The sequence below is a fragment of the Phascolarctos cinereus genome, unplaced genomic scaffold, assembly GCF_003287225.1.
Source record: "Phascolarctos cinereus isolate Bilbo 61053 unplaced genomic scaffold, phaCin_HiC Scaffold_4;HRSCAF=312, whole genome shotgun sequence".
NCBI lineage: Eukaryota > Metazoa > Chordata > Mammalia > Diprotodontia > Phascolarctidae > Phascolarctos > Phascolarctos cinereus.
Window position 1 is genome coordinate 129,524,527 of NW_027555847.1, and position 24,575 is coordinate 129,549,101.

At 42.6% G+C, this 24,575-nt stretch overlaps 2 protein-coding genes across 2 annotated transcripts in view; one reads left to right on the forward strand and one right to left on the reverse strand.

Annotated features, from left to right (window-relative positions):
• IFT140 (intraflagellar transport 140) overlaps positions 1-16,857 on the forward strand; it is a 186,434-nt gene extending 169,577 nt beyond the window's left edge. The window contains 11 exon segments of the mRNA XM_021006622.2: positions 2,342-2,532; positions 3,573-3,668; positions 4,397-4,529; positions 4,636-4,779; positions 4,932-5,060; positions 7,870-8,052; positions 10,019-10,225; positions 11,699-11,911; positions 11,998-12,164; positions 13,287-13,428; positions 16,360-16,857. Of these exon segments, the coding sequence (XP_020862281.1) occupies positions 2,342-2,532; positions 3,573-3,668; positions 4,397-4,529; positions 4,636-4,779; positions 4,932-5,060; positions 7,870-8,052; positions 10,019-10,225; positions 11,699-11,911; positions 11,998-12,164; positions 13,287-13,428; positions 16,360-16,566 (1,812 nt within the window). The 3' untranslated portion in view covers positions 16,567-16,857.
• TELO2 (telomere maintenance 2) overlaps positions 14,184-24,575 on the reverse strand; it is a 34,687-nt gene continuing 24,295 nt past the window's right edge. Inside the window, 4 exon segments of the mRNA XM_078152584.1 lie at positions 14,184-19,051; positions 22,628-22,743; positions 23,341-23,405; positions 23,959-24,058. Of these exon segments, the coding sequence (XP_078008710.1) occupies positions 18,948-19,051; positions 22,628-22,743; positions 23,341-23,405; positions 23,959-24,058 (385 nt within the window). The 3' untranslated portion in view covers positions 14,184-18,947.

Consider the following 24,575-nt stretch of genomic DNA (forward strand, 5'->3'; position numbering starts at 1 on the left):
TTGAGCTACTTCAGTTCTGCTTTGCTCATGGAGCCCAGCACCTTCTCTGATGTGGGCACGCCATGCTGGGCAGTTCTGTGCCAGCATCTCCCTTGTCACACAATCGATTCCAAAGTTCTTCGGAGAGACCTTGAGAGTGTCCTTGTGTTGCTTCTTCTGACCACCGTGTGAACGCTTGCCCTGTGTGAGTTCTCCAGAAAACAATCTTTTTGGCAAGTGTTCGTTTTGCATTCAAATAAGGTCGCCTGCCCATTGGAGTTGTACTTTCTGCTGTAGAGTTTGAATGCGTGGCAGTTTAGCTCAAGAAAGGACCTCAGTGCCTGGTACTTTATCCTACCAGGTGATCTTCAGAATCTTCCTAAGACAGTTCAAATGGAAGCAATTCATTTTTCCAAGACAGAGCTGGTATACTGTCCAGGTTTCACAGGCATACAACAATGAGGACAGTACAATGGCTCTATGGATTGTTAGTTTAGTAGGCAGCCTAGTAACTCTTCTCTCCTACATTTTGCTTCGGAGCCTCCCAAATGCTGAGCTAGCTCTGGCAATGCAGTAGCAGCCCTGAATGAAACAAGGCTGGCAAATGAAGGCCAGCTTACTGAAATTGGAGCTGGAGACACGTTTTTCTGGAGTTGCCACAGTGAGGGAGAGTGCTCTGAAGCTGGTGCAGGTTTTGCAATCAAAACTAATCTAGGCTTTAACAAACTTGTACACCTACCAAAAGAAGTGAATGACAGGCTCATGACAATGCGATTGCACTTGCAGAAAAAAAAAAGTTCTACTCTATCATATAATAGCTAACAAAAAGAGATTGACTTAAGAGCAAGATATTCAGCAAGGATATCTGTAAAAGTTACCCCATGTTGACTACCTCTGAGTTGCCCGCCAATATCAAAGAACGCCTAGAATTCCACGTGGCTTTTTTTGTATTCAGGTGACCAAGAAATGATGTCAACGGTCTGAGCCAATTTTGACGGTGGTTTCAATATGTTTTAGGGGGAATCTAGCCTAACTTGCACAGATAATGGGGTTAGGCTTTTGCTCCTATCACATCAACAAAAGCAGAAGAGTGCAGAAGGAGATCAGGAAGCAGCTAGTAGTCCAGTTGCAGGAACATAAAGGGCATGAAGGTGAGTGATATGAAACAAGTCTGGAAAGGTGGGCTAGAGCCAGCATGTGGAGGGCCTCTAGTGGCATCTGAGTAATTTGTACTTTATCCTATAGGCTGTGTTTTTTTGGTCGTTTTCAGTTGTGCCTGACTCTTCATGACCCTATTTGGGGTTTTCTTGGCAAAGATACCAGAGTGGTTTGCCATTTTCTTCTTCAGCTCATTTTACGCATAAGGAAACTCAGGTAAACAGGGTGATTTGCTCAGGGTCACACAGCTATTATGTGTCTGAGGCTGCTTTTGTAGATGAATCTTCCTGTCTCCAGGGCTGGCACTCTATCCACTGTGCCACCCGGCTATCCTCTGTAGGGAGGTAATAATGGCATTTGGGTGACAAGGCCAGACCTGTGCACTAGGATGGTTATTTTGGCAGCTATATGAAAGATGGATTGGAAAAGGGAGAGACTAGAGTCAAGAAGATCAGTTAGTAGGTTATTGATTACAGCAGTCTAGGTAGATACAGTAAAAAGAGTAACCCTAAGGTCATTGATAACGCATTTGAATAACCTTTGTGGTGAAATAAACTTAATAATACTCCTCCATCCCCCAAAAAAAATAAAGGGAGAGGATAAAAGTGGTAAGGTGGACTCTGGGAAATCTGCTTTTTAAGGGCATTGGGATTTATTCACTGCTGGGTCACTCTTACTTCCCACATCATCTTGTTGTAAAAACAATGTCACATTAGGCTTAGATTTTAATTTTGTGTTTAACCTGTTGTGAGTATCCTCTAAATATCCATTTGTGGCAGATCTTACTACAGGAAGCAATTCTGTTAGTAATCAGATTATGTGTACTTTTGTTTCTAGGTATTCTGAATTTATTTACATGTTCGTCCTGACTGTTATAGATTCCTTCAAGGAAAAGACTGTGTTTTGTTTCTTCAGCCCAGGGTGCAGGACGTGTTATTAACTGGCTGACTTTTTGTTCAGTAACTGTTTTCTACTAAGTATCTGCTGTGCAGAGCATGGTGCTGGACATAGTTTGATTTTCAACTCCTCAACCAACAGGTTTTCTTATGTAGGCTGACTTGGGAAATTTGTCCCTCCTGTTTGATTGCATGTTCATTGTCTCTTCCTCCTCTCTCTCTCTCTCCCTCTCTCTCTCTCTCTTTCTCCCTCTCTCCCTCTATACATCTCCTTCTCTCCCTCTCTCCCTCTCCACTCCCTCCCCCAGGAGGATGCAGAGCACCTGTATAAAAAATGTAAACGCTATGACTTGCTGAACAAATTCTACCAGGCTTCAGACCAGTGGCAGAAAGCTGTGGAAATAGCTGAGACCCATGACCGAGTTCACCTCCGTACCACCTACTACAACTATGCCAAGCACTTAGAGGCCACAGCAGATTGCAGCCTGGCACTAAACTAGTGAGTGATCAAGAGCAGAGTGTTAAAGCTTTGCCTGTGGGGGGTGGGGGAGCACAGGAGGGAAGCATATGAAGGAATGTGGGTACCCTGGCTCTTCGTCAGACTAATTCTGGGATTTTTTTGGCACTTAGCTAATTAATAGCTTTGGGCTTCCACTTCTCCATTTGTACCCTGATGAGATAGCCCTCTGAAAAATCATCAAGGAATGGTTTCCATTGATACAGACACCATACGCTAAGATCACAAGAGAGCTAAATAACACTATGGAAAATTTTGTAACATCATGTAGTAGGCTAATCATACTTTCTGCCTTTAAAACCTAACCCCTCCCACCCCAGATTTAGCTCTGATATTCCAGGAGCTTCAGGAGAATTAATAGGCGCTCTCTCTCTCTCTCTCTCTCTCTCTCTCTCTCTCTCTCTCTCTCTCTCTCTCTCTCTCTCTCTCTCTCTCTCTTTTTGCATTTTAACAAATGATGATTCAGTTTTCAAATAGGCCAAAGAATACACAGCTGAATGTCTTTTTTATGAGTGATTGAAGCCATAGAATTAACATATTAGTTCACTTTAATTGTTTTATCACTTATTGGACTTGATTTTTTTTGTGAGAGAAACTGCCCACTTTTGAGAACATACCTTTTATAGTGTTTCCCCAAAGCTCAGACAGATATTCTCCACCTCCAGAAGTGGAACAGCTTATTCCCAGATGGGTTTCTTCCCTATATGATTTGATTCATTGCCATTTGTAAGTCATGCTGAGCACTGTAGCAAGCTGGGCCTATATAGTCACTGACTTGACAGTTCTGAAAATCCATAACAGAGCCACGGACCTCAATGCCAACAGTCAGCTGTTTGGCAGGTCTTTTCTTGCATTTGCTTATGTTGTTTCCTGTTTAATTTATTTTCTACTTCTGTTCTATTGTTATTGGGGAGCAAAAAGTGATGGCAAGGAATAAGATCTTGTGATGGATGTAAAGCACTTTAAAATGCTACTTATATGTGTCAGGTCTTATTGTTCTTTTATTATTGTTTTCTGAACAGCTATGAGAAGTCAGACACACATAGGTTTGAGGTGCCAAGGATGCTTTCAGAAGATCTGCAGGCTTTAGAGATTTACATCAATAAAATGAAAGACAAGTAAGTCCTGTGGCTGGCCTGTCCCTGGAGGTTGGGGTATTGAGAAATCAGAAGTGTTTCTAACATGACTGAGGCTGTTATAGAAGCTGCTTTCTCCATCATTGAAACTTGGGTCTGATTTCTGGCTTTGAGCCTGGTGTGTGCACAGGGCCCATGATGAGCATGTAGAATCTACTCTGGGAGACTTGGTTTATTGGTCTTCCATATCATAAGTCTGTAAATGGATCTAATGAGAGTTTCTCATACAGAAGGTTTTCTTTTCAAATGCAATTTTCTCAGGACAGTAGGAGCAGCGTTCTCAGCCATCTTCCATCTAGTTTCCTAAATGGGTTATTTGCTACATAAACATTCTTTTGGGCAGCAATATGAAGAACAACGGTCTGAGATTGATGCAGAAATGTGGCTTCCAACAAAAACCATAACTGTAGAGAAATCCAGCCCATTCTAACATCCTTCCTCATGTCGCCTGTAGTGCTGTGTAGATGACCATGTGACTCCTCAGCAATGAAGATCCACCCCGAAGGAGCAGAACCTGAGCTTAGGCCTCTTGTCACTGACATCTGGAGACCCACATTTTGAGGCTATGAGACCTCCCCTAAGCATGGGAAATGAAGGCTAGAGCAATAAGTTGAAGCCTAGAGAGGCTTCCTTTTCAGAGGAGGCTGGGAGGGCAGGACTAGATTGTACTGACAGAAACATGCAAAGCCTGGTCTTACTGTGCTTTGTAGGAGCCTGTGGAAGTGGTGGGCCCAGTACTTAGAAAGCCAGGCAGACATGGACTCAGCATTGCGGTATTATGAATTGGCTCAGGATTATTTCTCTCTTGTCCGCATTTACTGCTTCCAAGGAAACATTCAGAAGGTAAGATCACTTTTGAAAGTTACATGAGGGCTGGGATGGGGAGCTCTCTGACCCCGCTTAGGTAAAAAGCAAAGCCAGCCTAAGTTTAACATGGATTTCTTTGCAGGCTGCTGAAATAGCCAATGAAACAGGGAACTGGGCAGCATCTTATCATCTGGCTCGTCAGTATGAAAGCCAAGAGGAAATCAAACAGGCTGTCCACTTCTACACCAGGGCCCAGGCCTTTAATAATGCCATCCGTTTATGTAAGGTAGGGTCCTTAGAACTTGGCCGGGACAAAGACTCTTTCACAAACATGTTTAGAGAAGTATAGATGTACCATTAGAGGATCACCCTCTATAGAGAAGCTGGAATACATCGGATAAGAAAACCTTACTCAGAGACTTATCTTTCTCTTGCCAGGAGAACAACCTAGATGACCAGCTGATGAATTTGGCTTTGTTGAGTTCCCCAGAAGACATGATTGAAGCAGCACGGTATTATGAGGAGAAGGGAGAACAAATGGACAGAGCAGTCATGTTGTATCACAAGGTAAATAGGGGTGCTATCTATTACTGAACCTCAAGTTGAAGGATATTGACTGCTGCTATGTTCAGGGGACCTGAGTGAATTTCAGGTTCTCTAGGAGTCTGTAACTAGGCAGGGTGATTGTGGTGAAAGCACTTGTTTTCACTTGAGCTGAAGAAATGACTGAGCTTAGCAAGTAGAATTAAAATAGCTACTGGGTGACTTTTTCTTCTTCCAGGAGCATCTGTACCTCAGTCAGCTCCAGCCTGATCTCTCCCCACTCTCCATCCTTCATGCCCCACAGTGACTTCCCTAGCCTCAAACTTGTGTGGACTAGAGTCTCCAGCCATGGAGAGCCAGTACCTCAAGTATATTTCATGCTTATAGCTGGAGGGTTCTTAGGTCTGAGGAGTTGGGGTCTTTTTTTTAAATTGATATCTGTATTTCAATATAATTGATTTACTTTTAAATCCTATATACTTTATTTTATGTTTTTAAAAACATTCCAAGAAGGGGGCTGGCTTTTCCATACTGCCAAAGGAGTCAGTGACAAAAAAAATGATTAAGAACCCATGCTCTATCTGATGAAAACCTATTATCATTCTATCTTTCCCTATATTTTCTTTCCTAAACCTATTCATCCTTATCATGACCTTCAGTGTCTCTCTCTGCCCACCCCTTTCTTTCTCAGACTATTACTCTTGCTTTTTCACTTTTTTAATCTCTACCCTTTAATTAACCAATTCGGCTAACTCCACTATGTCCTCTGCTCTCAAATCCTTGCACCCTTGTCCTATCACAAATAGTGCCAGTCAGACCCCAACCCTGGACTACTCTGACCATTCTTCTGCTCCTACTCATATGCTGCAGACTAGGGCCATAGGAAGTCACGCAACCAAATTGAGTGGATCTACTACACATTTGCGTTCTCTAACAACTATGTGCTCACTTGCAGAAAGGCAGTCCTTTTACTGCTCCTTGATTCTCCATCTCACTTCCCACAGAAGCTGTGCCAAAGCTTTTCTTCTCTCCTTATACTACTCATTATTCCCTTTCTCCCCACCCTCTCAGCTAAGGACCTCACTTCACTCTTTATTGAAAGAAGATGCCATTTGTTGTGAGCTCTCTCATCTCTTCATCTCAAAACCTCTTGACATCATCTACTTCTTCCTTCTTTTCTACAAGATCTAATAAGGAGGTGACCCTTCTCCAAGGCCAAACCCATCTACATTTGTCCTTGATCTCATCTCAGTCTTCTTCAATAGATTGTCCCCCCTCAAACATCCCCCTCTCTTTAATCTTCAGTCCCTTCCTATTCACTGGTTTCTTCCCTGCTGCCTAAGTCTCCACAGTCCTTAAAAATTTTTCACCAACCCTACCAGCTCCTCAAACTATCCTCCCTTTCTCAGCCAAACTCAGAAAAAAGCTGTCTAAACTCATTACTTTCCTTTCCTTACCTCTCCCTTCTCACCTCTTTACTACCTGGCTTCCAAATTCGTCACTTATCTGAAACTGTTCTCTCCAAAGCTGCCAGTGATCTCCCACTTGCCAAATCCAATTTCTTGATCCTCTCTGCAGTATCTTTTACCGTTGAACACTTCTCCTTCAGAATACTCTCTCTTCTCTGGTCTTTTTGTGACACACTTTCCTCCTGGTTCTCCTCAATCTCATTCTTTCTCGGTATCCTCTGCTGGCTTATCACTCATATTATGTTCCCCAAAGTCTTCCCCAAGGATCTCTCTTGGACACTTCTCCCTCTTTCTCTTCTCTCTCTCTCTGACTTGGTGACCTCATTAGCTCTCATGGTCTACGTATAATCTCTATGTCAATGACTCCCAGATTCATATATCTAGCCATAGGCTCTCTCCTGAGATCTAGTTCCATATCACCAGCTGCCTATATAAAATTGGATCCCAAAGCCATCTCAAACTCAACAGAGCTAAGCTTCTTCTGATCCCAATCCACCCCTCTTCCAAACTTACCTATTTCTCTCAAGGGAGAACCTGACCTTCCAATCACTGAGGCTAACAATCCTCAGAATTCTCCTTGACTCCTCACTCACTCCTCACTCCACAGAGACAAACAGTTGCCAAATCTTATTTATACTTCCTCAGTCTACCTTGCCTAAATCCCTTTCTCTCTACTCCCACAGGCACCACCGTAGTTTAGGCTCTTATCCTGTCTCTCCTGGATCACTGCAGTAACCTATTGGATGTCCCTGCCACATGTCTTTCCCCACTCCAGTCAATCCTCCACACAACTGCCAAAGTGATCTGACTGTGTCACTTTTCTACTCCTGCAGCTTCCTATAGCATCAAATAGAAACTCCTATTTGGCAGTGAAAGCCTTTCATAACCTGACCCTTTCCCACCTTTGAGCTTAATAATATAATTCTTCTCTTCCCATACTCTGCAGTTTAGACAAACTCATCTCCTTGCTATTCCTCCAACACTAAACTCCATCTCCTATTTCAGCATCTTCCCAGCTGTGCCCCACACCTGGAATGAATTCTCCTCTCCTCTGCCTCAGAAGCCTGCTCTTCCTTCTGGATTGTATTCAAGTACTGCTTGATCCCCTGACAGTCAACATCCTCCTTCCTTAAACTATCTTGTATTTATTTTGAATTAATTCTAGATGGCAGGCACGCGTGCGTGCACGCGCACACGCGCGCGCACACACACACACACACTTTCCCTTGATAGGCGGATTGCTCCTCAAAAGCAGAGACTTTTTATTTTTGTTTTTGTATCTACAGTGCCTAGCACATAGTAAGCACTTCATGCTTCCCAGGTGCTTGGAAGGCCAACTCAGAGAGCTATTCTGTGTTCTACAGGCTGGCCACTTTTCCAAGGCCTTGGAACTGGCATTTGCCACCCAGCAGTTTGTGGCTCTGCAGCTGATTGCCGAGGATTTGGATGAGAAGTCTGACCCAGCCCTCCTAGCCCGCTGCTCTGACTTCTTCATTGAGCACAATCAGTATGAGAAGGCAGTGGAACTGTTGTTGGCAGCCAAGAAGGTAAGGACTTTCATTCCAGCCCCTCCTAAGCCTCCAGATATGAAACAAGAGAACAGAAAGAGGAAGCCAGGCCAGTATTTAAAGAACTGCCCTCCCTCATGTCTAAAATATAGAGAGAATTAAGTCATATTTATAAGAATATAAGTCATTCCTCAATTGACAAATGGTCAAAGGATACAAACAGGCAGTTCTCAGATAAAGAAATTAAAGCCATCTATGGTCATGTGAAAAAATGCGTTAAATCACTATTGATTAGAGAAATTCAAATCAAAACAATTCTGAGGTACCACATCACGCCTATCAGATTGGCCAACATGACAAAACAGGAAAATGATAAATGTTGGAGAAGATGTGGGAAAATTGGAACACTAATGCATTGTTGGTAGAGTTGTGAAATGATCCAACCATTCTGGAGAGCAATTTGGAACTATGCCCCTCTAGGGCTATATCCCAAACACATCATAAAAATGTACAAAAATGTACACATGTACAAAAATATTTATAGCAACGCTTTTTGTGGTGGCAAAGAACTGGAAATTGAGGGGATGCCCATCAACTGGAGCAGGCAGACTTCAGAAAAGCCTGGAAAGACTTGTCTGGACTGATGCTGAGTGAAGTGAGCAGAGAACCAGGAAAACATACACAGTAACAGCCACATTGTGCAATGACCAACTTTGATAGACTTAACCCTTCTCAGCAATGCAAGGATTTAAGACATCTCCAAAGGTCTCGTAATGGAAAATGCTATCCACATCCAAAGAAAGAACTATGGAGTTTGAATGCAGATCGAAGTATATTATTTGCTTTTTTTTTCTTCTGCTTTGTTTCCTCTTTCTGGTAGTTCCTCCTATTGGTTCTAACTCTTCCTTACGACATGACTAATATGAAAATATGTTTAATAGGAATGTATATGTATAGCCTATATCAGATTTCATGCTGTCTTGGGGAGGGGGAAAGGGAGGGAGGGGGAGAAAAATTTAAAACTCAAAAGCTTATGGAAGCGATTGTTGATAAATCAAAATAAATTAATTAATAAGAACTGCCCTCATCCTTAGCCTCTGGCCCATGCCTCCCTGTAGATTCAGTCACATTTCAGACTCTAGTTTCATCCTTTTTACCCCACAATCAAAATGTATTCTCATTCGTTGCTATAAAGGGACAAATATCCTTACATGGTTGCTATCCAAAGAAGTAGCAGGCAGACTCCATCCTAAAGGTACAAAGAGGAAGAGAAAATAAATTCCCTTTGCCTCAGTGTTACTGGGGCTCACTACTACAACTATAAGCAAATGTACTTTATGGTCATGGCCTCACATGGTAGCCAGTGAGCTATAAGAACTCTTTTTTTAAAAAAAGATTGTTTGAACTGGAAAAAATTTCCATAGACATATGGTTTATTAGACATAATTAGCTTATGCAAACTGAAAAAAATTCTCATTTCTTACATCCACATTGAAAATAATTCACAGTTGGGCAATACCTTTGCCTTCCTAGCTTTTGATATGTTAATTTCCTCTGTTCTTCATCCACATGTGTGCAATTTGTGTCCCCTTCCCTCTTTTGGGGGCCTGTTTCACCAGGCATTTTATTTTATTCCATTCAAATCCATACCCTTCAGTTTACATCTTCCTCCAATGAAAACGAAGTTGCTTTTCCATGATAGGTGCCAGGCAGAACAGGAGTGGGTCCCACCATGTTGCTAGGTCTTGCGTATTGCTGCCTTGGTAGTGTCTACAACTCACACCTTTCCCTCAGAGCCCTCAGAGACTGAGCCATCAAGGTTAGTCACCATCTGAGCAGCCAGTAAAACTTGCTCCTTCTGAAAAGAGACGCTAGCACCCAGGCCTGCCCAGAGACCCAAGGAGGGCTAAGGCAGGTTTGTGAGCACCCTCTGCCCCAAAGCAGCTGTCATAGGCAACAGCTCACCAGTGACAACAGGGTCTTGGTTTCTGTGGTTTCATTTCAGTACCAGGATGCCCTTCAGCTTTGCCTGGAGCAAAACATGACCATCACTGAGGAGATGGCAGAGAAGATGACAGTCTCCAAAGACTCGAAGGACCTTTCTGAGGAGTCACGGCGGGAGCTGCTGGAACAAATCGCAAACTGCTGCATGCGGCAAGGCAACTACCACTTAGCCACCAAGAAGTACACGCAGGCGGGCAACAAACTGAAGGTATTCCCCAATCGATAAGTGGTCAAAGGATATGAACAGACAGTTCTCAAATGAAAAAATTCATGTGAAAAAATGCTCTAAATCATTATTGATTAGAGAAATGCAAATCAAAACAACTCTGAGGTACCACATCACACCCATCAGATTGGCCAACATGACAAAACAGGAAAATGATAAATGTTGGAGAGGATATGGGGAAATTGGAATGCTAATGCACTGTTGGTGGAGTTGTGAAATGATCCAACTATTTTGGAGAGCAATTTGGAACTATGCCCAAAGGGCTACAAAAATGTGCATACCCTTTGACCCAGCAATAGCCCTTCTAGGGCTATATCCCAAAGACATCATACAAATGGGAAAAGGACCCACATGTACAAAAATATTCATAACAAACTGAAGGTAAAGCTGGCCATGGGAGGAGGATGGCTGACCAGGTGGAGGAGCTGGCTCACGAGGTGTTAGAGGGCTTTCAGATGTGGGGGTCGCTACTGAAGAGAGCCACAGAGCCTCTCACATATAAATAAGAAAAAGCTGACTAGCCCACAAGCTTTTTTTTTTCTTACTCAGCTACCACTGTAGTTCAAGCCCACCTTGCCACTTGCCCAATTCCTAATTTACCTCCCTGCCTCAAGTCTCTCCCCACTCCAATATATCCTTCACACAGCTACCAAAGTGTTTTCCTTTGGCACAGATCTGATCATGTTACATCCCAAATAAATAAACTCTCATGGTTCCTATTGCCATTATGATAAAATATAAAGAACATCATCATCTGGCTCCATCCTGTCTTTCCAGCCCACTCTCCCATTCTCTAGTCTAGTCAAACTGGTCTCCTTATTTCTCAGTCCCTGCATTCTGTCGTCCATCTCTGCATCTTAGCGTTGGTTATCCCTCTCAGCTGGAATGTATACCTTTCTTCCTTCCTCTTCTCTGCCTCACAGAATTCCTCACTTCCTTCAAGACTCAGCTTGGGTGTCCCACTTTCTTCACAAAACCTTTCTTGACCCTCTCACTCCATCCCCTCCCCCAAGTAATTCTGTTCCCAGGCGTAGATGGTGCCTCCCTTGATAGAGGTCAAGTTCTTTGGGGGCAGAATGTTTCACTCCTTGTCTCTGTGTCCCCTGCACCTGGCAGAGCTCCTGGCACATGCTAGGTGATGAGGAAATGACTGTGGATCATCTCTGCAAGCAGTAGTTAAGAGCTTCTTGGTATTTGTGTATTAAGGCAACTCCTGCAAGATCAGTGAGAAATTATGTGGCTCTCTCGCCAGGATGTGCTGGAGAATAATGAAGCAATTCACTCAGTACAGAACATTGAGATCTCCCCTACCTAGGCAAAACAAATAACCCTACAGTTTTTGAGATTTTTTTTTTTTGATGAATTTAGCATAGCTAGAGAACTTTCCATTCAAGTCATCTTATCTCCCGGTCCCATCATGTTAACGTTGATCTCTGTTGTCTTGTCTTTGTCCAGGCCATGAGAGCCCTGCTGAAGTCTGGGGACACCGAGAAAATTGTATTTTTTGCGGGCGTCTCTAGGCAAAAAGAAATTTATATCATGGCCGCCAACTATTTACAGTCTCTGGACTGGCGCAAAGAACCAGAGATTATGAAGAACATCATCAGTTTCTATACCAAAGGGAGGGCCCTAGACCTTTTGGCTGGCTTTTATGATGCCTGTGCTCAGGTACATAGCCTCTTTTCATTTTCTTAGGTATATAGGAATATGGGAGACCAAACCTCATGAAGTGTTGGTTGGCTTTATCTGTGCAGGTGGAGATTGATGAATACCAAAACTATGACAAAGCCCATGGAGCACTGACCGAGGCCTACAAGTGCCTTTCAAAGGCCAAGGCAAAGAGTCCCATGGAGCAAGAGACCAAACTAGCACAGCTACAAAGTAAGATGACCCTTGTGAAGAGATTCATCCAAGCCCGAAGGTAATTCTTCTTACATGATGTTATAGAATCACAGGAAGAATTAAATGTGTTCTTTTTAGACCCAGAGTGCCAAACTAGGAGCAGTGCTGGAAGTTACAAAGGGACACATTTAGTTTTGATGTTAAGAAAACCCTCCTAACAAACAGAGCTGTGCAAAAGTAGAATGGACTGCCTCAGGAGGTGGGAAGGTCCTCCCTCCGTGGAAGTCTTCAAGCAGAGGCTGGCTGACCACTTGTTGTGTGCAATGGGAATCCTTTGATTGCTGGCATTGAGAACAACCACGGAGATCCCCTCTACCAGCACTAGGGTTTTTAATATCTTTTTGCTGAATAAATCACTTTTCTAAAGCCATATAACTTATTCCAACAGTGTTGCCATTGCTCAAGTTATTAATGGCAGTCACCTCTAATGCCAGTGGCACATTCTTTTATATATCCTCATTGATGAGAAATGTTCATCCTTTGAAAGAAGATGATTTGGGGGGCAAATCTGATAATAGCTATAGTAATGCCTTCTATGTGCCAGCCATCATGCTTAGTGCTTTATAATTATTATCTCATTTGATCTTCACAACACCCTGGAGAGGGAGGTCCTGTTACATTGTCCTCATTTGACAGATGAAAAAACTGAGGCAAACTGCCCGGGGTCACACAACTAGTAAGTGCCTGAGGCCAGTCTTCCTGACTCCAGGCCCAGCTCTGTATCCACTGCAACACCAAGTTCTGACTAGAAAAGTGAGCTTCAAATGGCATTTTTGGTCAAAAGAAAAGATTGGACAGAGGATTGGGCTTGGAAAATAGCTCTGAAAGCATCTCTCAAAGGATTGTAATTTTTTGAAGAATTGCAGCATGACTGCAGTGGTCTTCCGAGGTGAATACTCTTTAAGGAAGAGCATGAGCATGTTAATATTGATTTGTTTATTGTTTGTTTGTTTAAAAATCCACCTCATTACTTTTATATTCATAAGGAAAGTACCCTTGACTAAGAGTTTACCTATGAGGGAATTAAGGGACAATCACCTAGTAAGATTTTGCATGCTTTATAAACCAGGTGGGGAATTTGGGACCCTTGAACTGCCTTATCAGGAATGTGGGATTCAGAAAGACCCTTTCTTCTCACCAGAACTTACACAGAAGATCCAAAAGAGTCGGTTAAGCAATGTGAACTTCTCCTAGAAGAGCCAGATCTGGATAGTACTATCCGGATAGGGGATGTCTATGGATTCCTTGTTGAACATTACTTGCAAATGGAGGAATACCAAATGGTGAGTGCTGAGTTAGTAGCCTCCTCTTGGTAAGGTTATATAAGGAATTGGCTGGTTTTAGTGGTCACAATTATGAGAGTTGAAATTGATCTTGACTGACAGTATCCCAATATTCCTGTGAATATACTTCTATTACTCTGGTTTTCCAAATCAGCTTATCAATAAGCATTTATCAGGCACTAAATACATGCAAGACACTATGCTAAGTGCTGGAATAGAAAAGCAAAACCAATCCCTGGCTTTAGTAAAAAAAAAATTCATAAGAAAAAACAAAATATCAAGAGGATCTAGGAAAATGATGAGGATCTGGCATTACCTGATTTCAAATCCTATAATAAACCAGTAATTATCAACACTTTCTGGTAATGGATAAGAAATAAGAAAAGTTGCTCAGTGGAAGAAAGTAGGTAAACAAGTCATAGAGGTAATGCTTACAGCACTCTAATCTTTAACATAACTCATATCACAAAGTGCCAGGGAGAGAACTCTATTTTAGCAATAACTGCTGGGGAAATTGGTTGGCTATATGGTAAAAACAGTTTTAGACCAGCAGCTTACACAATAAATTCCGAATGGAAAAACAAATTTACCATAGGCATACTATTAAAGAATTATAGGAAAATGGAAGGTTTTATCTCTCATAGTTGTGACAACGGAAGAATATTATAAAACACAAAATTGATTACTTTTTGTAAAAGCAAAAAGCTTTTGTACAAATAAACACGGCCAAAATAAGATACAGACTTGAACAAATATCTGCAAAAAATATCTTTAATGAAATTGAAACAAATCTTAGTATTATGAGCCATTTGCTAACAGACTAATATCAAAGGATATGAGCAAACACTTCTGAAAATAAGTGTTCAAAATAGCCCATGATCAGAGAAATGAAAATCAAAACAGCTCTGAGATACCACCTCAAACCCATCAAATTGGCAGACTATAAAAATCATTACTGATAGGGATGAAAGAAAACTGGCACTTTTTCTACTTTTTCCACTACTGGTGGATCTATGAAAAAAAAGAGATGAAATTATGTGAGAAATTTTTGACCCAATAATCTCACTATTGGGTTTATATCCCAAGGAAGTTATTAATAAGAAAAGACCTACGCACATAAAAATATTCACAGCAACACTGTTTGTAAAAGCAACAAATTGGAAACCTACTATGGGCCTAATTGGGCAATAGCTAAACAAACTGGCATGTAAAAATGAAGAAACATAAGTCATAATAAATGATATATATGTATATGAATTCATTTTATGAAATGGTAAAGAATGAAACTAAGTCAAAAGACCAATATATAATTACTACAACTATGTAAATGAGAACAACTTTAAGTGGCAACAAAACTCAAAAATAAAAAACATTGAACAACATGTATATTAATTTATAAAGCACACACTCATCCTTTCTTTTAACAAATGGAAATATACTGAAGTGTGAGCTTACATGTACTATTAGTCACAGTTATCTTTTATATTATTTTGTTTAACTCTTTTCAGGAATTTTACAGTGTGGGATACTCACTTGGGAATATCTGTGGGTCATTTGATATATTGAAACAGAAATTATCAAGATTTTTAAAAAAAAATTTCAGTGGTTCTCCACATCGTATAAAATGAGATCCAGACATTTAGGACCCTCCATGATCTGGTTTCTAGCTTACCTCTCCAATATTATCTCCCTCTACTGTCCTACATGAGTCCTGAACTGTACTTGATCTGGTCTACCCAGAGGTCCCCAGAATCCACTTCATCCTTTCATACTTTATCTTTTCTTGTGCAGTTCACACAGACATCCTTATTCTGCTCTGCATAAATCCCATCCACCTGAAAAAGCTTAGCTGTAGTCCTGCCTCCCGAGAAGTGACGTTCCTCTCCTAAACTTTCAGTGATTATGGCTTTTGTCAACACATACTGTATTTTCATAAATGCATGTCATATTCCCTACCAGATTATAAACTTATTTTGGGATAATGACTCAAATTTTTGCAGCCCTAGTGATATATATATAACATTGATATTTTTTAAATGTTGGTTGATTGGTTAGGAAAAAAACACTTCTTCCCCATAAGAAACAGCAGACGAGGTTCAGTAAATATTCTGTTGCAAGTGGGAACTTTTAAAAGGCTGTTTTATTTTACCTGAACAAATATGTATACTAGGGTAGGCCCTTAGTGGAGTGGGGCAGGAACCCCTAGAGTTCTGTGCCCTCGATCTATCTTTTCCCATTTGCTTTTAAGCCTCTGTTATCTCTACATAATTGTGCTCTTCCTTATCCAAGCCCTCAGGAGCCAACCCTATACACGTAGTTCTGCTTGCAGCATGATTTCTTATTTTTAAATATAATAAAATCTGCAGAATAGTAGGTAGTTTCAGTGTACAAATAAGTTGTTGAAAATTTATTATATATTATATATGTGTGTATGTATATATGTGTGTGTGTGTGTATATATATATGTATATGTATATAATATAGCTTTGGAGGGTGTCAAAGCAAATACGTAAAAACGGTGTTCTCAAACTCATTCAGCAGCTTTCAGTGATATGGTGATACTGCTATTACTGAACAGACATCAACCACTGAGTCTGATATAGTAATTCGTGTCACACTTAGAACTTGCTGATATGACACCACAGGCTCTTGACAAAAGCTAAGCAGCATTTCACATTAACTCCTAGGTATGACTATGTTTCTTCCATTCATTTCAAAAATATTTATTAAAACTATTCTTGCCCCATTCATCAAGGACTCTGAATTCTTTTCCAAAACTACTACGGTGAATAGGGGTTTTCCTGGCTCTGGCTCATGTTAGCATGATACATAGGGAAGATACTCATTTGTGGTTGGAGTATATAACTGTCTAACCCTACCTTAGTTGTTGTAGATATGGTAGAAGCAAATAACTAGCTGTCTTTGACGCAGGCCTACAAATACCTTGAGGAGATCCGGAAGAGGCTTCCATCTGCAAATCTGACATACTATGTGAACCAGCGGACCATGGATGCAGTACATCGAGGACTAGGCATCCCACTGAGTCGCCTCATGCCTGAGCGAATCCGCCATAACAGTACGGAAGATGGCAAGGAGGTAGATGAGGAAGTAATAGAGGAGGTGGAGGATGACTCCTGACTCACTACCCAGATACACAGCAGTGGCATTAAGAGCATCTGCATCATCTACTTGCTTTACCTGTGTACTCCTACAGTTGAAAAAGCAATTCCTTGCTGGAAGAAAAACAAAAACAAAAAACACCCAAAACTTTTTCTTGTTTAGGCACCCAGAGCTGCAGCAAGAACTAGGAAACTTCAGCATGGAAGTGCCTGAGGGGAAAGAAGACTGCTAATAGTGGTGGTTGTTTTGTTTTCAAATTTCCACATTTTAAAAAATTCTGATTTTATATTAAAAAAAGTTGTTTTTACACCTTTATGCCTCCAAATCTTTGCCTTTGGATGAAAGGTTCCACAGCCCATATACATACCATTTGGGTCCTCACAGAATCTTAGCTTCTCTACTGACATTTCTATATTAGGATGAAAGGTATCCAAAATCCAAGGAACAGAGTGATATTGTCTTTTAGGGTTCAACCAGGGGTGGGGGTGAAGAGTGAAAGCAATTCTGTATTACAAAAGAGAATTGGGTACTGGACCTGTGACTACATCATACGTATAAGGTACTCCCAAGTGAAGAAACTCCTACTAATATGGGGTAGCACCTTCTCTCTAGCTTAACTGTTTTAAGAGTTGCCCAGAGAAGTGGTGTCAAACCCAAACAGAAACAGATCCCTGTAGGCCACACATTGACTAGGAAAATCACAAATTAACATGATGGTGTATTACATTTTTATCGTGTTAAATGTTTCCCAGTTACATTCATCTGGTTCTGGCTGTGCTGGGCCCTCTGCTGGCGAGTCTGCCAGCTTTGACCTAGATCACCAGGGGTTAGATTACACACCCGCAATCCCACAGTCAATACGTGTCTCAGGACTTGAACCTATCTCTTCCTGACTTCAAGGCCAGGTCTCTACCTATTACACCAATGTAAGGACAAGGCAGAGTTGATGCTGAAGCTTCTGGTGACTCCAGTGGGATCTCCCTGTGGGCTCTGCGCTCCAGGAGGAGGGGTGGCTGGCTCTTAGTGCTACTTCCCACACTGGTGTTTCCTTAGCTGTGAATCCCTTCCTTGGAATTTTATGACACAAAGAAATCTCATGATAATTGAATTCAGCTGTGTGTAGGGAACCTTTGCCAGCCTGTTTAGCTTCTTTAATACAGGTCTAGCAATATGTTTCCCTATGAGGGTGTTGAGTCTCAGGACTCCATCAAGAACCCCTTCATGACATGTGGAAAGCTGAGTGTCCCCCATCCTTTCCTCCACCCCCACCCCATTCTAGCTCTGGCTACAGAGGCCCTTGGCCCTTTCTCTTTTCTTAGGGTTAGGCACAAAGCTTACGTCCTCTCCTTTGCAGCACACTTGAAGAGTGCTATAGCTATAAATTGGCAAATGTCCAGTGGAATGAAAATGAGAGGAAATTAGCCTAGCAAACTGATCACCTCAACAAATCCAGTCTGAGCAATCCTTGCCCCATGGGTGTTCCGCAAAGACCACTTTAGGAAAACCAGCCTGGGCCCAGTCCTGCACAGACACAGGGCCTACACCTTCACTAAATGTACGCACTCCTTTCAAAACCCTGGCACTCTGCCTTGGGGAGAGAGGGGTGGGCAAGCAAAGAGGAGAGCCTTTATTCTATCCTACAGCTGTACCTTTGGGAAAGAGAAGATGGGAGAAGAAAAGCAGCTTCAGGGTAGGAGGTCACAGTCTACACTGGGAGGGGATGGTGGGGTGGGCCTCCACACAATCTTCAGATCCAGTCCTGGAGAGGGTCTCTTCGAGTGGAGAACTAATCCTGAATCAGAAGTGACTCATCTTGCTTTTCCATCCCTTTCCCTCCCAGCCTTCCCCTTCAGTTCCTCTAACAACAAAATAGCCTGGTGGCTGTGGGGGCTTTTTAATGTGAAGAAATTTCACAGAAGATAAGTCTCAAGACCCTTCCTTCTTTTTTAGCTTTATGACCAAACACCTTTCAACCCTAATAACAAGATTCAATGAAACAGTAAGAGAAATCCGGGACCTGGCTCCTTTAGGCATGCAGGTGGCTCCTTCTATTGCCATGAGTGACCAATTCTCTGCACAGAGACAGTGGCTCTACAGGGCTTGCTGTATTTTTAGCTGAAGACTGAAACTTGCCAGACTAAAAATAGTATATTCAGTGTGCAGGGGGAGGGGAGGAAGACAGCAACTCTACTGCGTTTTCCTGCATCTGTACACTCAGTACCGGATATCAGTATTTCACAGAGCTGGCTGCCACTACAAAGCCCAGATGTCAGGCCAGGCCCTTGTTTCTCCCTGGCTTTCAGTGACGCCTTCCCTGCTTTCCTCTTTGCCAGCCAGGTGATGGCCCCAAAATCCCATCAGTCCACCTGTGGGGCCAGGTTTAAGGGCATCTGGATTGACTAAGAAGAACCTATCTGGAGTCTGTCTTTTAGCTTTTCCATAAGTAGGAGCGCCTGCATGGCCAGCTTCCTACAGTCTTCATCTGGGTCATTCTCTGTCACAGCTGCAAAAGAAACAAAATTACATGTTAGAGACACTTCTGTCTTCAAATGGAAAGGGCCTACATCCCGGACAGGCTCCATCCATCATCTTAGCACTCAAAGATAAAATATTCTCTCTTAATTTGAAAACTGGCAAAATGAGCAAATTGGCCACCTAGCGAGCCTGGAAGTTGAGTTTTGTAAATGCACTACAAGAGTCCTAGGGATGGATACCCAGGAAACAAACAAACAAACAAAGCCCAGATAACTCCTCTGAATACGGGCAGCTCCCCTCAGAAAATCACAGCTCAATTTGAAGAAGTCTGAAAGGAGCCCACGAGGACCTCTGGCTCTGCCCCGGCTCCGGCTCTGACTAGCAGGAAATTACATGCATTCTATGACTAACCCTGTGTGTCTCTAAGACTCCAAGAGAACCATCTTGGAAAGAAGGATTTATAACTTCTTAACTAAAGAAGAAGTCAAACCTACTTGCCTTCATGGAAGTGCTAACAAGGGCAGAGAAAGGGCATGATAATTCTAGCAAGTGATGTGAGTTAGGGAGAGGGCTCCAGCTATCAGTTTCCTCGGCAGTCAAGGGGCTATTTGGTGGAAGAAAGGTTCCTCTGAGTGGGATACTGAGCAGGCTTTACCAATTGCAGTTTTCCATGAACCAGCTTTCTCTCTTATCTCGTCAGTCTTAACTAGAGATTAAAGCAGAGGCCTCGACTAAAACAAACAGTCCTGAACTTTACCTGAAAGTTAGCAGCTAACTTTGTTCTGAGGGAAGAGTTAGTCAACATTTACTGAATACTGACTGTGTAGAAGGTTGTCGATGATGATTATACGGCACTTTTAAGATGTGCAAAGAGCTTTACAAATATCACATTTCATCCTCAACAACCCTAGGAGATAGGTGCTAATTTTTACAGTTGAAGAAACTGAGGTAGAGATTAACTGGGTCACACAGCTAGCAAGCATCTGAGACTGGATCTGAACTCAGGTCTTCCTGACTCCAGGTCAAGTATAGACATAAGTACCTATCCTTGAAGGAGAACTCTGCCATCTCAGCCACTGGCATGTGGAAGGCTCAGGTCACTAAGTCAGTGCTAATGCCGTGGAGGTCCTCTATACCCACCTCAAGAGACCTGACACCTTCCAGGATGATGCCTCTATTACCTCAGACTTTGTAAGCAATGGGCACATGGTAGGCCCTTCAAATATTTATTGAGAGCAATAAGAGAACAGGTACTATTTCTGTTCTTATACGAACAAGGAATACAATTTGGGGACCTACCCAGGGAAATCTGGGATAAAATGGAGAACCTTAACTCCTCGCCACAAAGATCACTCATCTCCTAGACCTGCAGCTATGCATGGGAATCGTTGCTGGCAGCTATTATTTCATGGGATTTTAATGAGTTTGGCAAAGTAAAAACCAGGATGCACTCAGGATGTCCAAGTGGGGAGAGACTGGAACAGCAGGGAGGCCACAAGAGGAAATCCTGTGCGCACAGGCCATGTGCTCCCATCACGGCCTAGGGTCCTGCCCGGCCAGGACACATGCTAGGGAGTGGGATTACTTCTGCCAGTCTAGCTCCAGCCTTCTGACCCCAGCTCAACACTAACCTGGAAGCAAAAGACCAGGACCAGAGTCCTCATTGAAGCTACAAAGTGCCTTGATGTCCTTTTAATGCTCCTATCTCCTGTGCTGCTGTCATGGGGATGAAGATGATACTCATGCTTACATAGTGCTGTAAGGGTTACAAGCACTTTTCCCACAACAATGTGAACTACATAATAACTTGTTATCCCCATTTTGCAGCTGAGTAAACTAAAGCACAGTAAGTTTCATTTGCCTGACATCCTCCAGCTAGTGTCAGAGCCAGGACTTAAAGTCCAATCTTCTAAATGAAATCAGTGCCCTTTCCTTGCCACCGTACTAACTGGAGCTGCTCCATGAGAAGGCTCTGCCTCACATGCTGGTGCCAAACCTGCTGCCACAGCTCTGGGCATTGTAGAGGAAGGAAGGCAGTACCAAAAAGCCATGAATTGAGAAGTTGAGTCTTCCCACCACCTCCCTTAATGCTCCTTAGTCATGCTGTGGCTCCATACCTGCCAAGAATAAGAGGGGAATTCCCTCCCCTGAACTTTGGCAGGAAGCCTGTCATTTGCAAAGAACAAATTTTATGAGAACAAATTAAATCAATGCAGGGAAAGGGCCACGCTGAACCAAGGGAAGTCAGAATGTACAAAGGTAACAATGGATTCAGGGACTAGAATACCTCTTCTACAGACAGCCATCTGAGACTGACAGAGAGGAGGAAGGAACAGGAGGGCTGTCTATGTTAAGAAAATCTGTGGAGGATGTACTCAGTCTCCTCTCTCCTCAGTGAGGGAGAAGACACATGGGAAATCAGCTACCAGAGTTTTCTCTGCATGCTAGCCACAGGCTCCAGTGTGAGCCACCTAAAATGAGCTAGTAATTCTTAAGCCCTATTCATTAAGGCTAAGTTAAATATCCTTGATCCGTTTTGTTTTTTCTAAAATAAAACACCAAGAGGGCAACAGGAATCACACTGGCATAGCATCTATCTCTGTGCATTAGGACTGAGGTCTGTGGAGTCTGGGGGCCTGGATGTGAAAAATCATTCTTCATAGATCATGTATTCTGAACTAACTTTCTAAAGTGATTCATTAAGTCACTCAAATCATTGAATTGGCTTAAGAATTTCCTAGGGAAATACAGATACAAAAATATTGGCCTGTCAGAGCCAGTGTGTAGATTTTGGAAACAAACTCCCTGTGGTGACAGGCAGCCATGTCCTGCTGCTCTGGAAGGAAGCCCTGCGGACCCACCCAGAATTCCTCTCCAAAGTCAGCAGTGTGTCAATTCAGGGCCTCCCTCTTCACAGGTACCGCATGAGCAGACTAGGAAGGACCACTCTTTCCACCTTCCCATGGTATTGGGAAATAACTCTAAACATTCACTGACAAAATCCTTAAACAGCAGCAATAATAAGGAATTCAGAACTTCCTATTCCTTTGAAACATAAGTACTCAGTACAAGCCAGTGTTATAGTAGTTACTGTTACCTTGCACTGACCACGTGTGTCTGAATGTGGCTATGAAAACTGTGTGCTGGTTCCCTGTGTGAACTGGACCACAACAACATGATAGAATGGGAAAGGCTCAGGAGACCCGGATCAAGAAAAGTACTTACTCCTGGATGACTGTGGACAACTTACTTCCCTCTAAGGCTTAGTTTCTTCAGCTGTAAAATGGGGATATTAACATTTACACTAACTGTCGCACACAGATGCTAGGAGGAAAATGCCTTATAAACTATTAAGTCCTATACAAATTTGAGTTATTACTATTATCACCAAATCACTTGAGTTCAAAAGTCAGTCTTTTTCACCCCACTGACAGCTCAATCCTGCTGCATTTTGTTCAGTCAGCTACCCTGATCCACAGGCTGTGACTCCTTGTGGGACCCAGACCTCCAGCTTCCCAGAAGACTGCTGTGCAATAAAGAGCCCCTCTCACGGTCACCTTCTTTCCTCTGCCAGGTAGGGTTCAGTCATCACAGTGAGGCTCACCTGCCAGCCAGGACCTGGTTTCTAGGAGCTCATCCGTCAGATCCCCTAGAAGGCGCTCTGCAGGAACACTCCAGAGTATCGAGGAGATGGAGTACAGGAGGCCTTGACGCACATATCTACCACACAGTGATAAACAGATGAATCAGGTCCACTTCAAATTTCTTTCCCTCTGCCCCTGCTACACGTGCTACCTTTGTCAGGTTTGCACAGATGGAGACAAGTTCCTAGCAAATAAAAACTTTATCACTGTGTCCTAAAGTGGCTGGCACACAAGAAGGCCCTTCAGAAATGGTAGATTTCTACTAAACAGAGACATTTCTTACTGTCCACTAAGGCTGACTCCAACAGCTTTATTCTTATCATTAGGCTGGATACAGGCTTCTGAACTTTTCTATCTATTTAGTAGAGCAGGCTACCAGCCCCTTCACCTGGTAAAAGTCTCTACTTGGACCCCTAAAGAGATCAGGAATCACCATACTTTGTGCCTCTTGAACTTCCCAGATTTAGCTGTTCCTCATCTACCTCAGTCCCTTTGAAGACTTGATAGCATACTTCTCTCTTCTGGAAGAGGATGATATGATGTTTAAGAAGCTCACTTATATTCCAAACTGCCCCCCACAAAAGAATTCTCTCCCCAACCACTCATCGTATCTCAAGTGCCCTATAAATATTCTTCGAAGACAGGAAGAGATCTATCCAGAAGGCACACTCACGCATCTGTATGAAAACGAAGCGTCCACACAAACTCCAACAATGCCTTCCCCATTGGCACAGCTGCCTAGAAACCACAAACCACAGCTGTTAGGACGTGTGCCACCTCGTGGAGTTGGCATGAAAAAGGTAAACATTAAATGTGACCTCTACAGAGAGACTCTAGCCTTTGATTCAGTTCTCTGGATTCATTAACAGGCCAGTAAGGCTCCAGAATAGTAACAGAATCTCACTAGAGAGCTGATAAAAGTTAACACCTGTATTTGTGGCCCTCTACTCAGGAATTCAGAACGAAACCACTCCTGGTCCAGTCCAAGGATCAGACTAACCTCAGGCAAGGTCCTTACTATCCCTGGGCTTTAGGTTTATTCTCAGCAAAATGGAAAGGTTAGGATAAATTATTTGTAAGGTCCCTCCTAGCTCTTACATGCTATTACTATGGCATCCTATACCTACTTTTAGTCAAATTTCAAGCAGAACTTTATTCCTGAGGAAGCTAAAACCTCAATCCATCCATTGATCAGGACTTGTAATTCCATTTCCCCAATTCATCTGATGAAGGCAGAAGTTCTAAGAATCACAAGAACAGGTCCAGATCTCATACCTCCTTCTCTACTTACTGTGGTATTAATGGCAAAATACATCAGGATTCCCACGGTGTGAACTAGTCTTCCCAAGACCAAAGAATCTTCTCCCAAAAGGTCAAAAGTCACAAGCGGCCTGCAATACAGAGTTTTCATGTGAGTGAGTTCTAATATCTCAACTGGCTAAATTTGGATTCCAAATATCAGGTCCATTCCCTTCTAGACCCACTCAAGGGGAAGCAACTGGCTTTTCTTGGGAACTCTTCTAGTAAAGTTCCTTAAAGCCTGCCTCCTCTATCACATGAGGCAAAGAAAATGAGAAGGCTACCCCAAGGCCGGACCTTTGAGCTTTCTGCACCACATCAGAGCCCACACCCACACCATCTGCAGCAAAAAAAGAGAAAGACTCACAGCCACCCAATTCCTTCTTTTAGGGCTGAACAACTTGAAGAGGGATGAACCAATAAGGCCCTCTGGTGGCCTAATTTCCCACACAATTGTATTAGGGCCAACAAAGTGAACACCCACTGAGAGAAGCTCAGCCTGCTCTCCACTATTCTGTCCATTTCTCTAGTGTTCACAGTAGCATCTGGCCCACACCAGAAATGATTTCTTTGTATATTTTTGGCCTCCCAAAGATTCTGTTAAGTGTG